Source organism: Anabas testudineus, chromosome 10 (genome assembly GCF_900324465.2).
Source record: "Anabas testudineus chromosome 10, fAnaTes1.2, whole genome shotgun sequence".
Classification (NCBI taxonomy): Eukaryota; Metazoa; Chordata; class Actinopteri; order Anabantiformes; family Anabantidae; genus Anabas; species Anabas testudineus.
Window position 1 is genome coordinate 8,727,816 of NC_046619.1, and position 26,176 is coordinate 8,753,991.

General features: G+C 41.1%; 2 protein-coding genes across 2 annotated transcripts in view; one reads left to right on the plus strand and one right to left on the minus strand.

The window, feature by feature from the left end:
* flt4 (fms related receptor tyrosine kinase 4) overlaps window positions 1-8,937 on the plus strand; it is a 34,778-nt gene extending 25,841 nt beyond the window's left edge. The window contains exons 15-30 of the mRNA XM_026357755.1: window positions 160-291; window positions 815-921; window positions 1,548-1,683; window positions 2,174-2,278; window positions 2,387-2,500; window positions 2,948-3,036; window positions 3,259-3,418; window positions 3,534-3,628; window positions 4,977-5,099; window positions 5,304-5,415; window positions 5,549-5,648; window positions 5,831-5,936; window positions 6,032-6,156; window positions 6,674-6,794; window positions 6,993-7,078; window positions 8,456-8,937. Of these exons, the coding sequence (XP_026213540.1) occupies window positions 160-291; window positions 815-921; window positions 1,548-1,683; window positions 2,174-2,278; window positions 2,387-2,500; window positions 2,948-3,036; window positions 3,259-3,418; window positions 3,534-3,628; window positions 4,977-5,099; window positions 5,304-5,415; window positions 5,549-5,648; window positions 5,831-5,936; window positions 6,032-6,156; window positions 6,674-6,794; window positions 6,993-7,078; window positions 8,456-8,675 (1,931 nt within the window). The 3' untranslated portion in view covers window positions 8,676-8,937. The remainder of the gene's footprint in view (window positions 1-159; window positions 292-814; window positions 922-1,547; window positions 1,684-2,173; window positions 2,279-2,386; window positions 2,501-2,947; window positions 3,037-3,258; window positions 3,419-3,533; window positions 3,629-4,976; window positions 5,100-5,303; window positions 5,416-5,548; window positions 5,649-5,830; window positions 5,937-6,031; window positions 6,157-6,673; window positions 6,795-6,992; window positions 7,079-8,455) is intronic.
* A 2,206-nt stretch (window positions 8,938-11,143) lies between these two features.
* On the minus strand, window positions 11,144-24,669 carry ergic1 (endoplasmic reticulum-golgi intermediate compartment 1). Its single transcript, XM_026358285.1, has 10 exons — window positions 24,545-24,669; window positions 19,142-19,203; window positions 16,790-16,862; window positions 16,261-16,355; window positions 14,143-14,267; window positions 13,421-13,525; window positions 13,273-13,333; window positions 12,916-13,016; window positions 11,992-12,114; window positions 11,144-11,273 (listed from the first exon to the last, which is right to left on the minus strand). Exons 1-10 carry the CDS (start codon window positions 24,562-24,564, stop codon window positions 11,166-11,168), a joined length of 873 nt encoding a protein of 290 aa, XP_026214070.1. The 5' UTR covers window positions 24,565-24,669; the 3' UTR covers window positions 11,144-11,165.
* Window positions 24,670-26,176: the final 1,507 nt, after the last annotated feature.

Genomic DNA, 26,176 nt, shown 5'->3' on the forward strand with positions numbered 1-26,176 from the left:
TAAATGACTTCTGTAGACTGAAGTCCAGAGGTGTGACAAGAATAGTTATTGAAAATGCTGCTAAATTTATGACGTGAGGGGTAAACGAGCAGCACCGAGTCACAGAGCACATTTTAGTGAGTGTTTGTGTGCCACTAATCATCTGGTGCCTCCTCGCAGGCATCCAGCTGCAGGATTCAAACCGCATTCTGAGCATCCAGCGGGTGAGAGAGGAGGACGCGGGGCTCTACACCTGCACTGCCTGCAACCAGCGTGGATGTGTCCACTCCTCAGCTGCCATCAGGGTCATTGGTGAGGCAGCCCCACACATATATATAGTATATATACACACACAAGTACACAAACACCTGAATCCACTCACACACTCCCACTGCTGATGCATTTTCCCGAGAGCACTCACAGTCGAAATGACAGCTATCCTCGACCTCATCTTCACGTGTACAGGTCTGAGTTTTTAACTCTCCCTTTTCACCGCGGCTGTAGCGTTAGTGCTTTCACCTTGTGGAGCTCTCCGCAGTAAAATTCAAAATAGGTGGGCCCTTTCATAGGCAGACATAATGCGAAAAGAATTGAATGGGTTCACTGGAAGCGGTCTCGTGATGAATGTAACCTAAAGATTTAAGTTTAGGAGTGTGTGAGAAAACCTGCAGCAATACTTTGTAATACAGCTCCTCTTACAGTCTGCAGAGAGTAATGTCACAAAGGAGAGATAAAATCAGGCGTGAAGGGGTAGAGATGTTCCCACTAGTTAGCTGGCAACCGGCTGTATTTAAAAGTGTTTTTTTTTTTTTTTTGTCTGATTCTTTCTGTCAAGGTTCAAGTGACAAGGCCAACGTGGAGATTGTCATTCTCATCGGGACTGGAGTCATCGCTGTTTTCTTCTGGGCCTTGCTCATCCTCATTTTCTGCAATGTGAAACGGGTCAGTGGGGGACGCATTTCACTGTGTGTCTGTGTTTGTGAGAGAAAACCGATGGACTGTGACAAAGACACTTTACCATCTGAGTCACAACGTGTCCGTTAGCGTTTGAGCACAACCTGTTGGATTTTTTATTTTAATTGAGAGTAATTTACTGCAAACTGCTATAAGCTCCAGCATCAAGCATGTCCTTAACGAGGCTCAAATTGCTTTTAATTTTTCCTCATTTGGTCATTTATTCAATTGCCTCACACTGTTTCTCCGGCGCACTTCGCAGGGTGGTGCTGTCATCAACAAATTCATTTACAGACTGATTTGCTCTCTTTGTATATTTCCCCCTTTCTTCTATCACCTCTGTTCACCATGACAACACATTTAGCAGGTTTGTCATAAACGCTTATTGTTCACATACATGATTGTAAAATGTATGTAACTGTAACTGGAAAACACACAATATACCATCATATTTTTTCCTTCTATTGCTTCTTTCTTTGCTGTTTTGTTTTTGTGCTGTGTTTCCACCGCCTCCTTTATCATACTCATATCACCGCCCTCCAAGCCCAATGGGATCTTTCACCTCCTCACCTTACATTAGCACTGTCGTTCTGCTCTCCCTTGGTGTCCTCCAGGTTAACCCAGCAGACATAAAGACGGGCTATCTGTCAATCATAATGGACCCAGGGGAAGTACCTCTGGATGAACAGTGTGAATACCTGCCCTATGACTCGTCGCAGTGGGAGATCTCCAGAGATAGACTCCGGCTGGGTGAGTCACTGTGAACGAGTAGGAGAAAAAGGATGGGGAGAAAGGAGCATATGGGAAGGAAGGAGGTGTTAGTGAGGAAATATACAGATGGGGATGAGAGCAGATAGATGGATGAAACCAAATTATTTTTCCATTTCCAGAATGCATAATGGCATGAGTTTGGACCACAGCCAGCTGGGCAAACTGCTGCCAAGTAAAGTGCTAATGTTAAATATGTGCTCATTCCCAGCACAGCTTAAAAAAAAAGAAAACACCCCGAGGAAAAGCATCTGTTCCATGACAGCAACTTATGGGAACATGTTATTTTCCAAATGCTGCAATTCAGATCCTAATTCCTCCCCCATGTCTATATGAATGCCAGATCCACTTACATTCTGCAACTGCTCCTCGCTACAGCTGTTTGTGTAATTTCAGTGAGACAAAATCGAGTCGGCCTCAATCAATAACCGTGAATATTCTGCCTTTGTTTTGTTCTTTCCCCCCGACACAGGAAAGGTTTTAGGCCACGGTGCATTCGGAAAAGTAATTGAGGCGTCTATCTACGGCATCAGCAAGAGCAACAGTTTGGACACGGTGGCTGTCAAGATGCTGAAGGGTGAGATCTAAATAAAGATCTAAAAAATATAAAGGCAGTGTATATGAATGCAAATATACAATAAGGTTTTATGTCTGGTGTGAGCTTGTGCATTTGTGTGTGTTTCAGATGGAGCTACAGCCAGTGAGCATAAGGCCTTGATGTCAGAGCTGAAGATACTTATTCACATTGGCAATCATCTGAATGTAGTGAACCTGTTAGGAGCCTGCACCAAACCAAATGGTGAGCACGCCGTTAGTTTAGATGGCTGACCACTGTTCTTCATCTCTGCATGTTAGTAGTGATCTTAGGAAATGATTGGCATGTTCAAATGAGCCCCTTTAACCCCCGTCCATTGTTGCTCACTGAGTGAAATTTTTAATGAATCGTTTACATCACTTTGTCCACGTCCTGCAGTTTCCAGGCAGCAGGACTAAGTGAGAAAGTTGGACTAGTAGCTTTTTTTCATATGCGAAATATTCATTTGATCTATAGAGCATATTTTGATGGCATAAATATGTGAAAATGTTTATCCTGGCAGCTACAGGCTATGACTATGGAGTTCCTAAACAAGAGTCAGAAACAATTTGAACCTGCTTATTAGTTTTTATCCTGTAAAAAAGCCGTGCAAAATGAAACTTCTGCAGAGTTTTCTCATGAAGCTGACATTTAAACTGTCTGTATCACCAGGTCCGCTGATGGTGATAGTGGAATACTGCAAGTACGGGAATCTGTCTAACTTCCTACGAGCCAAGAGAGAGTTCTTCCTCCCATACAGGGTAGCAAAACACTGCAGACACCGGAGCCATTCCTAACATATTTATCTGCACGTTCTGATAATGTGGCTGCAGCTTAAAGGACTAATCTGTCTTTAATTAGACAACATCTCTTTTCTTGGTCTACTGTACATACAAAAATAATACAACTAAGACGCATGCATTTTGTAACTCTGTTTACGTATTGATTTTGGAGATGATGTATTGAATTGTTTCTCCACTCAGGATCGCTCTCCCAAAACCCAGAGCCAGGTGAGGCGGATGATCGAAGCAGGTCAAGTGGACCAAAGAGCTCGTCAGCCACCTTCTCCGTCCTCGTCCCCGCTCACCGGTCCTCAGAGTCCATCGTCCAACTCATCCAGTCCGAGTCCTGCTGTGGAGAAAAGTGAGCCTGTTTTCGTTCAGAGTAAATTATTTAACTTACCGTCACATCATAATTGTAACTTAACTTCTCCTTTTCCTTTTCGGTGGCTGCCCTTCTTCTCTTTTTTCCTCTCCAGTGGAGGACTTGTGGAAAACCCCGTTGACAATAGAAGATCTCATTTGCTACAGTTTCCAAGTGGCTCGAGGAATGGAGTTCCTGGCCTCCAGAAAGGTTCGTTGTTAACAAGAGAATTAGTTAATGATCTGTGACCAGAGGTTAGCTCCAGAGGTAGTAGGTTGTAACCTGGATCATTGTCACTTAATTAACCACATGACATATATAAACTTGAGCCACAACATAATAGAAAAAAATGATGACAGGACATGATGACTTAAGTACTTAAGAGTTTCAAAACTAAAGGTACAGTACTTATTATTAATCAGCAATATCAGCAATATTTGCTCATTAACCTTTAGTTAATGAGCAAATTTGGTGAATCTTTGTTACAGTGCCTATAAAAAGTATTCAGATGTTTCATCCTTTTATTGGATTTATAAATCAATAGGTTTCTACAAAGTAATGTAAATTAAATAAAAATATGTAAGGTGAAATCAGTGTTTGTATTAACATTTACCCCCTTTATAAGGACTGACCTAATGCAACACAGGTCCAGATATTTGGTGGTAGTAGTCCCACAATTAGTTAAATGGGGATCACCTGAGTGCAGTGAATGTGTCTCAAGTGATGCAGTATAAAGACACTTGTGTCTGGAAGGTCCAGTCACTGGTTAATCAGTATTCCTGACTACAATTACACCATGAAGACAAAAGAACACTCCCAGCAACTCATAGAAGAGGTCACTGAAAAGCAAAAGTCAAGGGATGGATACAAACAAATCTCCAAGGCAGTGAACATCCCCTGGAGTTCAGTGAAATCCATCATCAAGAAATGGACGGAATATGGCACATATCTAAATCTGCCTAGAACAGGCCGTCTACACAAACCGAGTGACTGTTCAAGAATGAGACTAGTGAGAGAGGCCACTACCACACCGATGACCACTCTGGGGAGTTACAAGCTTCAGCAACTGACCAGATTAACAATGAAATCAAAACAGTCAGAACACAAACGGGTTTCACTGATAATAATTATTAGCGCGCTGGCCGAACCCTGAGCAGACAGCCTGGTTTTAAATGACTCCTTCAAGTCGTGACCCTAAAGGCCCCTTTACCTGACAGTGTTGTGAGTGATGTTGGATCTCCTGAAGCAATTCCAGGGAGTTTTTTCTGGCTGAGACACAGTCCAGCCCCAGTCAAAAACTGGCACAGAGACATACACACACGCACCTGCCTTAAAACTCTGCGAATCACTTACAGAGTTAAAGGCAAGAGATGATTAAAGTAGGCAACTCGTTATTTACTAAATCCAAATCCTATCTGTTATGTTCTCGTCAGAAAAACACAAGGTGGAAACAATATATGCAAACACTGTCACACAGAGACACACACACACACACACACACGTGCAGACACCTGAGCTCAGGATTATGATGTATGTGTGGTCCTGTGTGTATCCGCAGTGTATCCACAGAGACCTGGCAGCTCGGAACATTCTCCTGTCAGAGAACAACATTGTGAAGATCTGTGACTTTGGTCTGGCCAGAGACATATACAAGGACCCGGACTACGTCAGAAAAGGCAATGTACGACATGTGCACACTCACACACACACATTAGAATGACACCCCAGTGTTTCTTATCCATCTCCACTTACTAAAGGGAAGCATTGAGCTTCGATTTGTTTGTTTCCAAACCACACACATAATAGTTGAATTGAAACGCACGTGTCATCTCTGTTTACGTGACTTCCTTTAAATACTTGTCATGGTGCTTTAATGTTCTCTCAGGCCCGCCTGCCTTTAAAGTGGATGGCTCCGGAGAGTATCTTTGACAAAGTGTACACCAGCCAAAGTGACGTATGGTCTTTTGGAGTTCTCCTGTGGGAAATCTTTTCACTGGGTAAAAACTAAATCATAAGACTTTCAGAACCACAGTAAATCTTCTCATCACTGTTAATTCAAACATATTAGTGCGTTTGTCCTTCCCCCTGAGATGTTAATCAAAGCCCCAATCTCCTTTTGTGCACCCTCAGGTGCCTCTCCGTACCCAGGGGTACAGATCGACGAAGAGTTTTGCAAACGTTTGAAAAATGGCGTCAGGATGAGAGCACCGGAGACAGCTTCCCCCGAAATGTAAGAGACCAAATGACCAATTATTTCTTTCATCCGCTGTCTTAAATCTCCTAATGCCAAATAGGAGTCATATCTCTTATTGATCGAGGCAAACCCAATGAGCGAACATCATATAGGATGAGATTTGCAGGTTCATCTCTGAGTCTGTTTGTCCTTATTGTGATGCTGCCCTCTGCTGGTAGATACGGCATCATGCTGGCCTGCTGGCACGGAGAGCCCAAAGAGAGACCCACCTTCCCTGCTCTAGTGAAGATCCTGGGAGACCTGCTGCAGGACAACAGCTTACCTGTGAGGACACTACTGTGCAGAAGCTAATTTCAGCTGTTTTCCGTTGTGTGTCGAGCTTTCATGGTTTGATTTCATCTTTAATGCATTCCCTTCAGGACGGTAAGGACTACATCCCTCTGAACCACTCGCAGAGCTCAGAGGATGATGGTTTCTCTCAGGCCTCATCACGACCTCCATCTGAAGAGGAACTCAGAATGGCGTGCAACACTTTGCCCACCAGGTACTATACTCTATAAACCTACAGCATCCCTTTATTAAAGAGACCTTCATCAACACATAATTCAGTATTTGTTTTATGTCTGCGTGCGTCTCACTGGTCTAATGTAAATTTAAAAAAAGAATAGAGCAAAAGTTGATTCACAAAATCAGCAGCATTTGAATCCACATATGAGGCCAGTGGGTGGGTTGTTTGAAAGAAAATGATCTAATTACCAAATTTACCCTTTGGCCTGCTCAAAACTCTGTATCCTGAGAGGTGATTACAGCTTTCTGGTTGTTGTGAAATCCTATATTTAGTTCCTATCAGGAGCCTTCCTCCTACTGTTTCCTCTACCATTGCTTCATAGTTCACGTAATGGATTCGCAGTGCAAAGGGCATTCACTGTGTCAGAGTTACAGCACATTCAACACGTATTGCTATAAAATACATATAAGGTCACAAATATTTTTAAAAAGTACAAACTGCTGAAGTTACAGTGTCTTATCTGTTCTTCTCCTGTCTGTACCCTCTGCACTAGGTATTATAACTGCGTGCCCTTTGCCGGCTGTGTGTTTGTGGGACCTTCAAAAATATACCAACCCAGAGTGAAGACATTTGAAGAGTTGCCCCAGGAGATGCACCCACAGAAAGCTCCTCAAGTAAGAGTCTTATGTTCTCATCAGTTGTGGAAATGAACGTGAACCGGCTGGTGACATTTTTTTGAACGGCATAGGACTTTAGGAATTTTCTCCTCGGATAATTACCAAATATAGCTCCTGCTGCCTGAGTCAGACGTAGCAGCGGGTTCAACTAAAAGGCATTTAATTCACATGATGTCAAACTGTGTCTCTCCCCAGGATAACCAGACAGACAGTGGGATGGTTCTGGCCTCTGAAGAATTTGAGAGAATTGAACACAAGCACCGGGGTGCCGTCTCAAAAAGGTTATTCACACAAACGCTATGATCCACATTACCGTCTGAACCTAGTCACTGTGTTTGACATTTGGACAGTGTTACTCACCGTGAAACAACACAATGACTCTCAGGTTTAGAGTCAGGTTTTTCTATGATAAAGTCTAATGTTATAGATGCTCCACATGTTTCTGAGTCAACATGAGAAAAACATGTGCCATGAAACTGCAGCAGATTTAAAAGGGAAGTAAGCATCAGCAGAGTCTCGACTTGACTGAAATGCACAGATAAGTAGGAGTAGGTAGCACTCTGAGTCATTTCAACCCAGAGTCTATACAGTATTCATCAAAAAAAGAAAGAATCGAGTTACAGTATGAGTAAAGAAAAGGCTGGAATTTCTAGAATTAAGAATGAGACAATTTACCAATGAACATGAAGGACGTTTAAGTGATGTATCACATTTACACTAAGAGCAGGAAAAGCCTGTCAGACTGAAGGATTTCACCTCTGCTCCATTGCTCAACAAAACCATTTTATGATCACGAGCTACACCCACCCAAAAAAAGCACAACATTTTATCACAATTTAGATTTATCGGCTTATCTGAAAGAATAAAATACAATTTGAAAGATATAAACTATCCTTTCTTGAATTAAACACATGGATTTAGAGAATGTGTTACTTTTAGCCACCTTAACAGACCCATGGAGCGCTCTTTGATACAGTGATATGTTTGAATTAAAACAAATCTGGTAAATCTGTTTTATTCGTATGTTAACTGAGGCCCTTAATATTTGATATCTTTTGTTATGCCCCTCAAAAGTCAATGTCAAAACTAAAACTTACCTATTTTCCCTCTGAGAATCAATAGTAAAACCAGTGGGGCACAGTAACTCAGGCTCTGATGGTAGAGAGACTATTTTCAGCCACACACTTGGTGCTCTAGTGAGTATTTACGGCAGCAGGGAGGTGTACTGTAGAATAAATAGGAATGACTTAAAATAAACTACAGCATGTAAGATGTTCTTAATAGTTTTTGTATAACAGTGGAGCTCTGTGGAAAAGAGGAAGTATTTGAGCTTTGACTAAACTAAGCAACTAAGCAGTACTTAATACTTTATCACCACTGTCAGTTCATTGTTGGTTTGGTCTTTTCACTTTGACAATAGGAAGAATATAGAGTATCACTACAATTATTCTTTAAGTCCAAATCTGTACTTTCTGCAGTTGAAAATGTGTCCAGATGAACATAAAGTAATATAGGCCTCCACACGTCTCATTTAATAAATCAGTTGTTAAAGAAGCCTCTGTGTGACTTATCTTATCTATTTTGGCATCCACTACTGCTTGGTCAACTTTTTTCTTTTATCAATAGAAAAATAATGAGTGTGTTTTTTCATTTCCCAGTCGTATAAGCAGCAGCAGCAGCACAGAGCCTCTGACAGCCTCCCAAGGGTCCCTGGGCCGAAGCAGTGTAGCTGTTAGTTCCATGCACCGTCCCAACTTCTTCAGCCAGCTGTCAGGACAAACCTTCTACAACAACGAGTATGGACACCTGTCCGAGGAGGGCTTCTGTGACTTCTTCTCCTCACCCGACACCCCCTGCCTGGCCTCGTCCAATGTGTAATCTTACACAAGGCGCAGCCCAAAGAACGGAAGGGGTTAAAGGAGGGGAAGTGGGATTCAGTAACATCCCAGTGTAGACATATAACTAATCATTTACTAATGAAGATCAGTTCAGTTCAGTCTGGACCAGGTTATAGATCCGTCTGACCAGAGCTGACCTTCACACATCACAAAATCCTTCCCCTCTCCTTTCTGGTTGCTGCCTCAGCTGGCAGACTGAGATATATGTGCCTGAAGTTCTTTTAACCAGCCACTGGGTGGCAGCATTATGACAAAAACCCTAAATATTTTTTACATTCACACATATATATTTTTATCTTTTCCATAGATTATCCGTCTTTTAATTGTGCAAATTATGTGGATTATGCAATATGGGAAGAAATAAAGAAATTTATCTTCTTGCTCTTTTCCCTGTGATTTATACTGGAGCTGACACTGTCATCTGTTTAGCAGAGTATGGATTTTAAGCACCAAATTTGCATTTGTCATGCTGCGATAACAGAGTTCAGTAAGGATCCATGTAAATGAACACAACAAGCAGATATTTGTGGTACCGGTGTCATTTTGTGAAGGTGAATATGCTTGGATACTCGGCACTGTGAACAAGGAATAAGCGATGGAGGTAAACAGAGGGATGTAGGGCGAATAAAGGAGTGAGTCACACTAAGCACCTCTTATCAGAGCTGGACGTAAGCACGATGACAGCTGCGACAGCCTAACACCCTCTTACATGATCATCACAAACGACAACCTTCGGGGTGTTGACTCTGGCTGCCAGCTGAGGGAAATGAGCAGTATCTAAGTGCAAGGTCCACCAAACAAACACACACACACACACACACACACACAATTACAGCCTCTGGAGATAAGCTGATGATACAAAATAAAAAGTGCAAAGGTTAATTTTCAGTTTTGGTAAATAGCTGGTTGATGAGCATATCAGAATGAACTCAGGTAAACTGTTAGTGTGAAAAATGATTCACGCCGATACTGCTTAGTGTTGTTGTGTATAGTGTTACCCATTTTAAAAAGTCTTCTAAAGCAGCAGCTTGTATCTTACTTCCCTATCCTACCTGGACACTTTAAGGCTGAAAAACAAAACCACTTCATGGAAAAACTTTCGTAAATGAGCTCTAACTTTAAATTAATTGTCAGGACAAGAGTCATTAAAAACCAGTTTATAGAAACCAAAGACATGGAACATACAACAGTGATTTCTATGGTGCCTCACTCGAGGAACACATAGCGTTACAGAGTAATCTGAGACAGAGCAGGAAATGGAATGACCTTTAGAGTAGAAAGACCAGTTCTTAGAGCTTATCACTGTCCTTGATCAGAGAAGCTCTTCTAACAATGTAAAGCAAAAACAATGACCAGAGAGAAAAAACATCTTGGCCTACAAGTTCTCCCCTAACAAAACAAAACACTTAACTTTGAACTTCATGGAGTATCAGTCAGTCTTACAGCATAAAAAAAAATAACAATTTATCTCTTGGCAAAAGCAAGATATTCACCATGATTATAGAAATAGGATCTTATACACTGTTGAGGAAATATTTCATAGAAAAGCACTGAATGCTAAATGATGATTAATTAATTAAAAATAAAAAAAAATACAAGAACAATCTGATGGAAATACTGGTTTTAGTGGCAGTCAGTGAAACAAACAGATGAGTGGAAGATAATCCAGCATGGTGGAACGGTAAGCCTGAAGGCACCACGTTTGAACACTAGCGATAAAATGTGAGACTGGGTAAACAAGTTACACAACACAAAATGTAGTTTTATGGATAGTGTCAGAAAACAGACTTTAGTCTAGTCAATACTAAAGTTTGGGTTTAGAAAACATTTCCTTCACGTAATCAGTCATTTTTGCATTACTGGGCGAAGTAACACAGTCCGGTTCAAGTACTGCATAGTACATTTGGATATCACCCGTATGTACATTATTCAGCCATAGATTCAACTTTCCCTAATGATTGAAAACATGTGGAGTGTACTGATTTGTGTCATGTGATGCTTGATCAAACATAAAATACTGAATATCTGCACAGATCTCAGCTATTTTTTCTTTTTCACTCTACAAATTTGACTGAATACTGACACGCAGTACTTAAGACTCCTTCTCTACAGTAACAAAAGAGCTTCCCTTCTCCTCCTCACACTGAAGACGCAAGAGGGGGACATGTGATAGTCAGCGTCCACGCATCAGCAGAGCAGATGGAGCCTAAGAGCAGCTTGAGTAACTGAGACGCAGCCATGAAGCCTGGTAGCCGGATCGGGTGCCAGAGCCACTTCACAGGTCACGGTGATACAATCTCCACAAGGAAGTTGGCTCGAGCAGGACAGGATTTAGCTAACAGGCTAGAGGCTTTGCACTTATAAATAAAAAAAAAATGTGAGGAGATGTGTGTGTGTGTGTGTGGGTGTTTGTGTATGTGTGTGTGTGTGTGTGTGTGTGTAGGGGGGAGGGGGGGGGGGGGGGCAATTTTCAGGACATTTTCCCAATCTGGATCTTCTTCCAGGCCTCTGAAGCAGTGAATATACAGGAGTCAATGATTCCAGCGACTGTGAATGTCCCTCCAACGATGGCACAGATCTACAGAAAAACACAGCGTCAGGTCTAAGTTCACTTCGATGTTTTCTTTTTGGTTATAAATGGGTCAGTATCAGCTGACTTTAATCGCAATTAATCATAACAATACGTTACACTGACCCATCAATGAGCACTGGAATCCAGCAAAGAGAGCTGCTGCAGCCTGACTCACAATCTTAAACCGTGACTCATAGTCACAAAATGAGAACAGTCATCTCCTACCTATGCGTTAGGTCATAATCAAGCTAAACAACAAAAAGACAAAGAACAGTGTAGCTCATCAGCTAAGCAGCCACTTTAATCCTGACCGCATTATCAGTCAGCAGGAAGCTTTCCTGATGAGTTGGTACACACTTTACAAAGATTCCTCAACACTGACGGGGTCAGGTGGGGAGTGGCGGCAGAGAAAGGCAAAAGGAATTCAGGAAGTCAAAAGAATTGTTGGAAATTTGGAAACTTTATCTTGCTCACTGGCTTTTTTACAAAAACGGGATGAGAAGGTTAACATAGTTAAGTTAACATCATTCTCATGAGCATGCAGTCAGCTAGCACAGCTTAGCAGAAAGACCGGGTCAAAAAGTGAGCCTGGCTCCGTCCAGAGGCAGACATCTTTTCTAAACCGTCACTGTTCGTAAGACCTTACAAGGCCTCGAGTACAAATAAATCAACTTTATTAGAAGGCGTTCGGGCTCCAGCGTATCCCAGAGGAGAGTTCACTCACTGTCGTGATGAAGCGGTAGAAGGGCTGTCTCCTCTCTGTGTACTTGACCGTGATTGGACTGAGGTCATATCTGAACCAGATGGCGGGGATGATCCTGCCTGTGTGACTGTAAGCAACATATTCCTATGTGGGACAGAAAAAACAGAGAACGTGCTGCAAAATTTAATGTGCTCTGGAGTGGTGCCTGTTAGGGGAAATCAATTCAATCAACACCGAACATAATCCCATTATGTTTAGAAATCAGTTTAGAACCATCTGTGATGTCATTCTTATCTGTAGTGGTGGCAGTGGTGTTTGTGAGTCATTACAGAATTGGTTTGGGATAAAATCACTCTAAATCATCAATGACTCATTAAAAATGAATGAAAAAATCTAGGCTGAAAAGAACTTGGATGACGCAGGCGGAAGCGGAGGGTACAAGTTGCTATTATTATGACTGTGGTGCCATCACACAGCATTTATTTCTGTAAAATCCTACTTTGTTCTCCTGCATAGTAAATATGGTCATAACGATCAATTTAGCATAAAAAAAAAAAATCAGAGATTGTTCCAGCTCTCCGAGCACTGATGCGTGCCTCAGCTGGAATGCTTTCACGCTCTGGGAATGAGATTTCGGAAGATGTTGCTCAGGCCCTCATCCTCCCTGCTTCACAGCTGACCTGCCCTCTTAATACTCCAAACTCCAAACCCAGATGTCAGTCAGCACAGTTCTAGGAAGCGTGTTTATGGTTTGTTGACATCCAGGGAGCGTTTCCAGTCACTAGGGGTGAGCTTTTACTTCCGGGTGAGTGCACACTTTAGACGGCGATACATGCTCCGGCCATATGTTAGTGTGGTCACGCTGCTTCCGTGATTAGTGCAAAAACAGCATGACTTAGTGGTAGGATCTAACGGGAAATGGGGATTGTAGCTAGGATGCCTCACCTTATTTGCTACCGTGTACTGGTAGGAGAACCTCTGTCTGCCTGATAGGTCTTCATACACTGTTGGAACAATCTTCAGTATGTAGTCATGTGAGGCAAGAGCTGCAAGGGAAAAAGTAGTTTCAATAAAAGTGTCCAAAAATGGATGTATGAATCTGATTCTGACACCACAGGCTGGATGAAGCCTTTCCGTCTGACATGCAGCGTCAGCTGTATGAATCAAGTTTCCACTTGGTTTAAATTTGATAGCTGCCCAGCAAGTTTCTCATCTCATTGCGTCATCCAATGTCAGCGAGCAGGCCTTAGATAAATGTCACATAGTGGTTACGACTAGTGCATGTGCATCGTGTATACATACGATTAGACGAAAGCCTGTCAGCCCCTCCTAACGCGTTAAAGGCCCCTTGAACTTTTTGAACCTGTGTTGCAAAAGAGAAAAAGGAGATCTAGTTGATACTTTTGTTATCTTTCCGTTTTTCAGAGTGTGTGTTTGTATCTGTCCGGACCTGGAGTTTTTCCCCAAATGCCAGCTTGTGGATGGTGTGGGTCATGTCAGGGTTTTGAGGCTGTGCTGTGGCACTGTGTGTCGAGACATGAAAGTTTCCTGGTACCTGAAGACACACACACACACACACACACACACACACACACACACACACACACACACACACACACACACACACACACACACACACACACACACACACACACACAGAGTTAGGTTAAGTCTGTGGCAGTAACACCACACCTGCAGAACATATAGTTAACTAATAAGCAGGTCTGAATACACACACACACACACACACACACACACACGTACACAAAACTACGCACCCAACATTAATTTACATGTTTCAAATTATTCCATGAGCAAGAGTGTTAAATGTATAACTGCTGGGTTAGTCATTTTAAACGCACTGGAAAAACTGACGCACAGGATGCTGGTAGACAAACAAGGCTTCACAGGGCCTGTACTAGTGTACCGTCAGATGCAACTGAATCCCAGAGCTCTTGCATTTAACAAAACTCAGTTTAGACTGGAGGAGGAAAGCTTAGCCTCTGTGTTTAGGAAAGACAAGAAAACAACAGAGTGGAAGAGCTTAGGCCTAAAAAAAAAATGTTAGTGCTCTTTTCTGTTCCATCACAGTGTAATTACTGGGAACAGATATTTGCCATTATCTAATGAAGATCAGCCACATAAAATAATTTCAACAGTGAGTGGCCGTACTTTATTGATGGTGAACTCTCCCTCAAACCGACAACCGCCACCCTGGTTGAGAGGAATCTTCATAGAGTTGTCTATGTGACCGACTTCATGGCGGCCCATCTCATCCTGGATGTCCAAACCCACCACTGAAGGGGAATTAAAAAAAAAAAGAGGAGAGAATTAAAATACACAAGTTATTGTTTCCTCTGCTAGCTCCAAACAATGTTTACTACTGAGAAAATCTGTTGATTATTCAATTCAGTTCAAATAAATGATTGTCCTAAATAATTTATTTAGCCGCATTTGACGTGATATTTATAAAATAAATGTCCTACATGATGTCCTCAAGTTGCTTGTTTTATCAGGTCAAATCCGTTTAATAGCATGTAATACACAAAAACAACGTCTCCCAAGATTGACAAATGGAAGGCAGGAAGTATAAAAAATAAACTTATAAATAAAGTGATTCATCTAATTATATATATTATATATATAAATGTTTGACAAATCAAACATTAAATCATTATTTTCACATTCAGTAATTCAGCATTTTGTATAAACTGAGAAAGAGACGAATAAAAAGAGAACTTCTGAACATCACTGAGCTTGACCCACTAACTTTAGGTAAACACACAAATCCAAACAGAGCACCTCTCCTGACTGGAGCCCTCTTTCTGTCTGTGTTTTTCCATCTAGACTTCACCGGCCCCCCTCCTACAGGCACGTGTACACAGGCAGGGGCCTATTTTCAGAGTCTGCCTGTGCTATGTGTTGGACAGCAGCGCATAGATGGACATCTGCTGGATCGGCCCTAAAACTTCCACATGCTGTCTGTCTGACCTTTGGCGATTAAGACAAATTTGACCCCTGACCATTTATCCAGATCTCAAAATACAGTGCACAAATATAAATCTGCAAGTGTAAGCGTGTGACGGGGTCGTTTCTCCTTTTGAAGGCTTATAAAACGTTTTTCGCAAGTGTGTTCATGTTAGTGGGTGGAAGGAAAATGATTTTAAGGGTATTGCATACCCTTTGTGCTGCTTTTCCATTAGGTCACAAATGAAAGCCTGGCAACCCGTAAAGGTCAGTGGAGGGAGACGATGTTTAACAGCGCAGCGCAGCTCGGCTGATTAATAGTAAGAAGAGATGGAAATGCCAGCTTTTCCATGATGAAAATGATTCTGGCTCCGAGTAAACTTGTGACGGATGAAAACCTGTTTGGAGGTCCGGAAAATGAACTGACGTGCAAAATGAACTGGCGAGGAGAGGAGCTGCTCGCTACATGCAGCTGCACTGTGGTTAGACCAACATGTTTGAGATGGTATTCAAGAGGTTTCAATTCAGCAACTAAACAAAAGCACCATACATACAATCATCACTTAAATTGGAAATGGCAGGGGAGAGCCTTTGTTTACATATGCCATGAGTGAGCTTGTCTAAACACATGAGCAGCAGCTGTTTGTCTGCATGCCAAAGCTTCTCGCAGAGAAATCTGGAATTTGTTTGTTTGTTTGTTTTTTTTAACACAAGCATTTACTCACTTCGCCATTTTTGGATATCGCTTCAACTCATTGTGGTTTCTGTGCTGCCCGAATTTCGCTGGTGTGTGCGGTGTGTGTGTGTGTGTGTGTGTGTGAGTGTGCGAGTGTGCGATTTGTCATTGGGCATAGTTTCTGAGGGGAGTCATGGGGAGCAAATAACCAGCGACTGCTTTTATTAACAAGCATCGTGCCCACTTCTCCAACACTGAAGTACAGTAGACGAGCCAGCAGAGGCTACTTGATGTCAAACTCGGATCACAGCTGTGCAGCAGCATAATGTCAAGCAGAGAGCAAACTTTTGGCTGAAGACTAGTCTTATCTAAAGCTTGTACAACACAGTCAGCTAAACAAACCATTATACAGTTTTGATTGTCCTCTTTTATCTAGTGCATCACTTATCTTTGGGAAAATTGCCATGTTAAATGAGAAGGAATGATAAGTATCACCCTGCTTGATGAAGGGAAAAACAAACTGTAAAACTGAAGCCATAAACAACAATGATAATAAAAGAAAAACAGAGAACATACAAACAGGAAGTGTAATGCAGAGAGTGGAGAGTTTTATATATATATATATATATATATATGTATATACTCACAATCACAGTGTAAGTGTGGCAAACTGATGTTTAAACTCACATCTATCTTCCCACCACTGTCTTTATCAGGATCATCCACATACAGTTCATTTACACTGTAATGGACAGAAAAGAAGAAAAAGGGTTGCGTCAGCTGAAACCAAACTTTAAATGAGAGGGAAATGGTCAATTGGAGTGTTCTCCTCTGATGATGTGTTATTTGCCCACCACTTTAACAGTCAAGGACTTATCTTATACTAAATTGCAAGGACAGAGCATTTGTATATCTCTGTCACTGTAATTTCCTCAATATCACACCCTCACCAAATCATCCCTTATTACACATCACCAAAAGGGCTGACGCATGCACACAAAGTCAATTTCCTGTGTGAAAACTGGCTCAGTTTATTGGTTACAACACATGCCAGGCAGAATACATCATAACGAGGGCACTGCCGTTCATCAGCACGTTCTTGTCTTGTATATTTCAGACTGCAGACGTTGTGCCTGTTTGGCAACAACAGATAGCACGTGCTGGTGAGATACCTACATTTCAGTGGCTATGAATCCCGTCAGCTCAGACAGGAACAGGAAGAGTATGAAGACACAGCAGAGAATGGAAACTGCAGGCAAAGAGGAAAAAAAAGTTAGTATGAATACACGCTGCTGTTGATTTTTCATGTGACACTTTTTTTCTCACATTAATCTCAAATTACACCAGCGTTTCGAGCTATGATGCAAACCAAATGAGCTGGACTCTTGAAGTCTCTTGGAAAGCCTGACCTAAGCTCCTGACATTAATGAAATCACAGCAACATTAAACATTTCCCTAAATAACTGTTTTACTGGCATTGTTAAGCCAGCCATTACGCAGGTTTTTCAATCACCCTCCTTCACTAATTACACACTAAATACCAGCACAACGGGCAGCCATTACAGCATATCTGCTTTGAGAGACGTGATCTCATACTATACAAGTCCTTCAAACAGCTCATTGTAGGCTTCCTTAGACTGACTAACACTGGTCACTTAGACCAAAGACAATGACTCCAACACAGAAGCTTCACACTGAAGTCTTTAATAAAAAGCTAAACAGAAATTAAACTAGGAATATTAACCTTAAATAATCAGTATTTTGTTCAGTATGAGCCAAAATAAAGTCTGAGCTTAAAAGGAGAAGTAGCCAGGCTGTCTATTTCATTTCATGTGTCAAACTAATCAGGGTCATATAAAACACCGTCATGTGTTTACTAAGATAAATATGGAAGGAACTGATCTGTGTCTGTGCGACTGTGGTCTATCTGGTATGGCAAAAGCCTCGCTCAGAAAGCTCTCACTCAGCAGGTGAGCCATGTTTACGTGGCAACAGTCTCCTAGTATCACCGTCACATGACCTTGCGGCCAGAAAGGCGTCACATCCAAACCTGTGGTTGTTAGAGGCTCTACGTAAGGTAATGTTTAACCAACAAACAACTGGGAGTGTCGCTATGACGCATAAGTCACCAATTCATGCTCACCGAAAGACAAGCCTGGTACTTCCTCCTAATGTAGAACAGCTGATTGATTTACAAATATATATCAACTGAGTGTTTTAGCCCCCACCCGCCGGAGCTGTGAAACAAAGAACTGCATACAATAACATCATGAATCAGCCAGTGACATCTGAAACTACACTGCTGCATTTCTGTAACCAAATGCCCTTTATTTTTCTCCTGCCAAAGGCACAATTTCCACAAACCGCACAGACAAAAACGTATTTTCTATCAGCATAACCAGGATAAAGAAATGTTATGGCAGGAAATAAGTCAAAAACACATCGACACATTATGACCTAAGTGAAAGGAGCTGTAGAAACCACAAAAAAAAAACAGAGGTATTGTTCAAAGTTGATGCCGTAATAATGTTACCCACAGGAATGTGGCCACAAAATAACAAAAGCAGATGGGGGGCAAATATTTGCCCTTTTGTGCAAAGGGGGAGTGTGTTTCTGGTTGGCTCTGACCCACACAAAGCAAAATGTTGACCCTCAGTAGGTGAAGCATTAACAGTGAAATATCCAAATCAACCCAGTGTCCTCAGCTCCAGACAGTGGATGGAGACAGGAAGGGAGTGGACTGTGTACAGGAAGAACTTCCAACCATTTCCTCATGGGCGGAAACTGTGTGTATATGTTTAGACAAAAGTCATTCTCTTCACAGTCATCCAGGAAGGTGTTTCCAAAATGTGTTTAAAAATTGCTCACAATTCAGCGTTGTTTGCCCAGGATATCGTTAGTTTGGGGGTTGACAGTTTGTTTTACTCAGTGCTGTCATCAGCTGATCAATAAATAACCAATATTTGAAAATGATTGAGGAAGGAAAGTCAGAAGGTCTTTTGTACTCCATCCAACAGTGAATAATCACAACCACTCATCACACAGTGACTTATTGATGACAACCAGGAAAACATGACCTGACAGGAAGAGCTGTCACATTTCCAATGATGACTACTCAGGTGGTGCAACAAAGAAAAGCGCATGATCATTAACATTCTTAGCATGATTGTGCAAAAACAGGTATGGCGGCATGCTGACTGACTGAGTCTGTCAGGTTGACAACTTTATTGCTGTGTTTACCTGTCAGAGAGCAAGTGAAATACAGTATGTGTCAGCAGTGACTCCTTAATGACTTTCTATGAACTTTTTTTTTTACCTTTTAACAATGCAAACATATGCAAAATACCGCCTCATAAATCCTGCTAGAATTATGAAGTCATGAATTATTATTCATTTTTGAGTTATGGACGTTGTTCATTTAATGGAAGTCACATCTTTAACTCAACTTCATGAATTAACAACAAAAAACTAAAAGAACAAATATAGAGCTTTGTGTTTTTGGCCTGTTGAGTGTGACGGACTACTCACTGAAAGCTCCTGTGTAAGTCGGCTGGGTGAGGTCTTTTGGCACTTTCCTGTAGATATCGAATCTGAGGAGATGAAGTAAGAAAAGGAAACAAAAAAAAGAAAAGGGGGTGAGAAGAAATAGCAAATGTCAACACTGTGTGCTGAGAAAAGAAGCACATTCTGTACCCATCAGACTGTGAGATATTACAGAAGAGCGGAGGAATGTTAGCTCTGGACCACTGCCATTACCATAATACGTCCAGACAGACAGCCGCAACACACACACACACACACACACACTTGCTGGGTTACACCTCTTCCTTTCAAATGTGTGCTCTGTAATTCTGACCTGACCTCTACGAAAGGTCTGACACTCAGCATACACGCACACAAGAACACAAAGCCAACATAAACACACACACACAGACACACACACTTTGCATCAATGAAAAGAGATAGAGATGAGTATAAATACTACAGTCACAGCTTCCACTTATATGGTTCAAGAAGAACATACAATTACATACAGCATAGCAACAGATTGAGTCTGCAGATGTATTCTCATCTAAATCTTTCCCTTTACACTTGTAACAGCTCGAATGCTTTCAAAATAACAAATCAGTACGTGTGTAAATCTGTGAACCAGAGGTGGAGCAGGATCACCACCACCTGACACAATCAGCTCCCCTCCTGTGGAATACTGCTCTTGCCTATTTGGGGAGCTGAGAAGGGCGAATAAATCTGCTACTCAACACCAAAACTATTCAGGTTCTTGCGCATGTCCTTTTCTGGGCAGGGAAACATTTTCGACCCCAAACTCCATCACCGGCTGCGAAACCCCACCTAATCTCTGTTCCCATCTCCCCTCTCGTAGACACTCTCCTTCCAACACACTCACATCTGTTCACATTTCTTCCAGCTTCCAGAGCTGCCAAAAGAGTAATTATGGCTGATGCAATGCAAGGCAGGGGAGGAAGTAGGAGGGAGTGCTTCCTGTTCAGCCTTGACACTACTCTTGTTTTGCCTCAGCTCCTTTGTTTTTACCTGCATCACAAGGAGCCCAGAATCCTAAACATCTCAGCCAGCTTCGCTCCCCCCTTCTTTCTCTGTCTCCCTCTCTCTGGTCCACATCCATCTACAACTTCCTGCACCCATTGGCTGCAAGTCCCATTAGTATTAGATCACTGCATGCTAATAGCCAGACAGGATATATAGGGCAGAGAGCATAAGGAGGGGTTGGAAAAGGGGAGCTCAGGGAGGGTTCACACTGTATGAGGATCAGAATAACTTCTACACTAAAACACTTCCTGAATTTTAAGAGTTTAAAATGCAGGGGCACAGTCTCCTTCCTCACATCCTCTCCGTTCAGCCACTGATCTCCTGAGAGAACCAGTCAGGTGGAGCTCCCCTGTGATAAACACAACTAATAACTTTTCTTGATTTGCACCTTTCTGACTTCGCTTCAAGGATTACATGCTCCCCCACGTTGCTAAGGAAACCTTGCCAGCTTTCTTTTGTTTGTAGTTCAAACCACATTTGTGGTCACAGTGGTCAAGACAGAAACAAGAAGTGAAGTTATTGAAACGTTTTGAGCGACGTGACGCATGTACCCAGTGCATACTATTGAAAATACGTTAGAAAGGTTGACCTTTTATTGTTTACCAGTAGTTGCTAGCACTACAGTACTAGTGTCTGAAACAGAAGTCAACCAGCTGGTTACAACCAGCTGAGACACACAGAAGAAGTGCACTTCCAAATTACATGCATATACAAAATGTTGTACTAAATTATTTAAATCTAATTATGACATTTGAATTACAAACACATTTATATTACTCTGGTATATCACTGAATATAAGCATGCTTTATTATACCAAACTGAAATTTGAATATAACTAAGCTTAAGCTAAGCTAAAATAAACATAACCACCAATCATACACAATACACAATATCCCTGTGTTCTATATTCATAACATATTTGATATGTTATGAATATAGAACACAGGGATATCCCTTTGTATTTACTTGTATTTACACATGCTCTGTAGATAAGCTCCTATTTATAACAAAATTAAAAGCATTTTAATTAGTCCGGATACATATAATTTATACCATTTCTATTTCAGTACATTTCCACAGACCACCAGTGGTGTCATACCCTTAAATAGACCTAAGGACATGACACCACTGGCGGTTACAGTGTGTATATAGAAGAGAACGTGCTCCAACAGTTGAATGCACATTCAAATACAGGTTGGAGGTCTGTGTTTGGGATCAGGTTATAAACAGTTACAGAAACCCTGCCTCAAGCAATACGTATTTTAAGCAGTTGCAATTTTGCACTGCTAAAACCGAACGTGAGCGAGGAAGCTTAATCTAACTCAGTAGTCACGTGAGACATGAATTGGAATCTGATGCCACATGTGAATTGGAAATAGTACACATTCTGGAAATTTCTGGAACGGGTGGAGATATGGGCGATATTCATATCTAGACATTACAGTACTACAGGACAGTTATTATGCAAAAGCCACAGGTTAAAGTGGCACACAAGCCCACCAGTCTGTGACAAAAACTATTTAATCATATTATTTGGTAGTTGAGTGAAGCCAGAGCTCACAAGTAAAACACACTCCTCCATCACAAAGACTTACTTTCGTGCTTGAATATTAATTCACATTTACTGACTAAGCTGTTAAAATAAGAAAGGTCTTACTGAAAGTTACACCGCATGAATATCCAAATGCGATGACAGGAAGGAAAACTTATTTTATACATGTGATTACAGAATCACAAAATTAAAATGACCCAACTTCCACATGTTTCTGTTGAATTAAATGTGTGTGTGAGTTGAAATATACTTTAATAAAACTGTTGTATATCCATAAAGGCAATCTTTGTTTCAAGAATAAATGCATTCATATGAGAATATTGCTTTAAAACTTAAAAGCTTAAGCTTTTAAAATCTAATATTATCTTAAATGTAAACAGTAGAATTAAACACAACAAAACAATTTACCGACACTAACGTATAAATACACTTATACACCAATACTTTTTTTTAGCTTTGATGATAAGTCGAGTTTCACTAAAGTTCCTCTGCTCAGAACAGAACGCTCTGTATTCATGAATATTAATGTTGACTCCTGAGTCTCGCTTTATCAATCGTTTGTAATTTCCTGAACTACAGTCACCACATCTCCCTCTCTCACTTTCCATAGCTCAGTGTTCTGTGACAACATAACGTGAACTCACAAGGCAACTTTTTTTCAAGGAAGAGGCCTTGCTAAACAAACTGCATCTTGCAAATGAGTCATGTAATGAGTCACTGGTTCATCTGATTCATGTATTGCTGAGTAAATGTACATTAACAGACTATTTAGGTTCTTCTTCTGACATATTTATCACAAGCTATAGGAACCACATGTGACTTTACCTAGGTTCCTATTCTTCCACTATAACATATGATTTATCAGAAAACTAAATGTCACCCACCCCCGTCAGGAACGTGACATGTGACATGTGGACTTGTGATTCAGCCCATCATCACAGGAGCAAATACACCTCATCTTCAAGTCAGCTCGAACCAAACCTACCTGTGTCAATAAATGACATAATCAGAAGGTCAATTAGACTTGGGGATAAAAGCTTTTCAACTGCTCACTTGTTCAGTCAGAGGAGCGGCTGTTCAGTCACTTTGAATGAGGCTATGATTATTATTAGAAGCTGATCTCTGACTTAGCAGACGCGCCACTCAAAAGCAGCATACAAAGCTAAGTTAAGCTAAGTAATTAAGGTGTTATTGTCTTTTAGATAATGGATAATGTGAGAACACGAATGTAACATTCAATTCTATCTATGCAATCCATTTGAGTCACACAATGACTTGCTGGTTACTGCCCACAAAGTAAATGCAGATATAAAATAATCCAGAACGGTGCATGGACCGAAACAGTGCCGGATGGCATGTTAATCTTTAAACAGACATTTGGTTTATGAATGAAGTTATATGTTGGAAAATGAGGGGGGAAAAGTAAATAAGTAAAGAAAGACCAAAAACTATTTTTTTCAGATTCAGTTCAGACAAATATTGCAATTCTGCACAGCCAGAAAATGTTTTCAAAAAAGTCAGTGTTGATTCAGGTCATGCAGGCGAGGGGATCTGGAAGTTGAGCCATGGCAACTGGGCTTCTTTCGAAACGTTTCACTGCTCATCCAAGCAGTTTTTTGTACTTTAGTATCCAGCTATCATTTAGATGATTACTTAGGCCTTTTTAAAAATAACATTTTTAACTGAATGAGATTTGTTGCCTTTGGCCATTTCAGGGAATTTTTTGATGCAAGTAAAATAAACAAGACCAAAACCATTTCCTTAAAAAAATGTCCATTAGTCTAATACAACACAGCTTTCTGGGAATACTACAATACATCTAGATGTACTATTATCAACAGTAGTACAGCGATACACACCGTGGACTAACTCATCAGTGTTTCTGTGTGGTTGAAACCTCGATAATACTTCAATCGCGCTATTTGGAGGTGTTGCAAAGCAAGTTTCGTGTGAACATGTCACAAAGTCAGTGAAACATCAGAACAGACCATGACCATTTGATAACCTCATGGGCACACCCACAAACACAGATCATCTAGTGCAAACAAGAGTTACGCCAGATCCTGTATGCTGGTAAATTCATTCTCACTTTGCAACACAGCTGTGATCTCAACGAAAAGCTCTGAGAAAACTGTGGCGAGTTCCTGAAAGAGACAAGAGATCATTTTGATTACCACTTACCAAAACTAGAGCCACTATTAATACCGCTGGTGTTATTTTTTTCACACAATACCAGTCAGAATGTGCCCACTGTGCAAACACCCTGTCTTTTTTGATCAAGATGTGCCCTGCTGACAGTTTCACCTATGAAATACAGGTGTGACCATGCAGCCCATCAATAGATTAGTTCAGCACTGGGGCCATGTGTCTATCTGCCTCTCCATTAGTGGTTAATGACTTTGAATGTGCCGACTCGTTTTGTGTATTGGGATAACTACTGCTAAATAAGCCTAACCCGTTGTTTCAACATGCAGCAATGACACCCCCCAGCTCAGTGTAGTCTGCTATCACTCTCATCAGGTTCACGTCTTTGCTAATGTTAGGATGGAGAAAGAAGTGTGCACATAATGCAGGTAGGGAGCCAGACAAAAACTGTGAGCACACCAGAGAGTCCCTCCACCAAATCATACAAAAAAAACCCCGACAATGGGACCCATTCATGCCCGGTGTGAAGCAGCTCTGACACAAGTTGGGAGTCGCTCATTAGCAGGCGATGCTGTGCCCACCGTTAATTCATCCAGGATTCAGACTGCACAGCACCGCTAGCCACCCGTCATCTCCGAACCCAAATGAACGGAAGCCCCGTACTCACCTCCTAACATCGAAAGGCATGATGTTTGCACTTTTAAGAGGGGGGATAGCGGACAAAGCTACAAACGGTGGGCCACCACTCAGCTCCGTACAACAAGCTACCGGTTGTTCATCGGTACCGGGCTGACGTCAGCTTAGGACGCTTTGCAGAAGCTGATTGGCTGAGAGCTACTTCCGGTTCCGTGTGATTCTCCTTCCTCCGCGAGCCGTGGATCGTTTTAATGGCTTTATGATATTTATGATAAAAGATTAATGATAAGTTAACAAAGTTAAAGTCACACCGAAGAAGATTCCTTATAATAATAACAGAAGGAAATAATTATATATTCCAATGATGTGTATAACTTTATTGGCTACAGTTTACAGGCTACTTTGTCTAGTCTGTAGCCTTTATTGAATTGAGTAATCTGAATAAAAGAACAAATAAAGAGTGCCATCATGACAATAATGCTGTTTGTTTGTTTTGTTTTGACTGAGACCATGCAAACAAACAAACAAACAAACAAACAAAAAAAGCAATTCATTTATGACATCAATATTGTGTGAAAACACTTTAGAGGGAGATGTTTATAGAAACGTTTAATAAAGAGATTATAACCCTGTAATTAAGTGATTTATAAATAGCAGCTATATATGCACAGAAGATCTCTGCAAATTTATTTTCTGTTTTCTAAAACAGCTTCTGCTTTTACTATGATCAATGTACAAAATGGGAAAAGAAAAGGTGTTCGCACATTGGGTATTATATTAGATATGGGTTATGTTTGACTGAATTACTGACACAAAATGAAATAACTGTATTATATGTGGTATTATGTGGTGAAAAAAGGTATCTGTCAGACAAGAAAATCCACAGACTCCATCAACTAAGGGTCTTCCCAAGGTAACATGAGTTTTCCTTTTTCTTCATCTTTGTCTTTGTGTGTGTGTCCACACAAAACCATGAAGCATTTTTGGGTCACATAACGTGTCAGTTGTTGAGACAGTACAAGACAGGATAGACCCTGTGTTTTCCCACTGATGTTTCAGCTGTTGCCTGTAGTGACAATGACAGTAAACAGGCAGGAATGACAGCAACTGACAGCGAGGCCGGGTCACAGGAAATGCCTCTGTGTCATCTTCTGTTTCAATTCCCTTTCTGGATGAGAACTCTGGTTGGTTACAGGCAATAATTATGGGAATAAAAAAAAACAGAGCTCTGTTTTCAGACATTAAATTCAGTGCTCTGTTACCTCACAGTTTACAACACAAACACACACTGACCACACTGACAGATGTGGTCTCACTGAAAAAATGATTTTTTTTTTAAACTAATAAAATCCACATTCAGTTTCATACTTTGTTTCTTCTGCGGCTTATTATGGCAACAAAGAGAAACGATACGTTTTTGGCCATTTAGAGTTTTTGTAATAAGTTTGCAGAACATTTTGTAAACCAATATGATGGATGCCAATGGCAGGCGTCGTGAATACATTAAAAAAAGGGGAAACTTAAAGTTAAAAATGTAACATTGTGGAAATACACATTGCTTCACCAGACCATTATTGTGTTAGACGTCTGTGTCCATGCCTTTTTAGGGTTTCTGCTTTCTTTCCTAACCACCGGTATGTAAGCCCATCACTTCATGACTTGG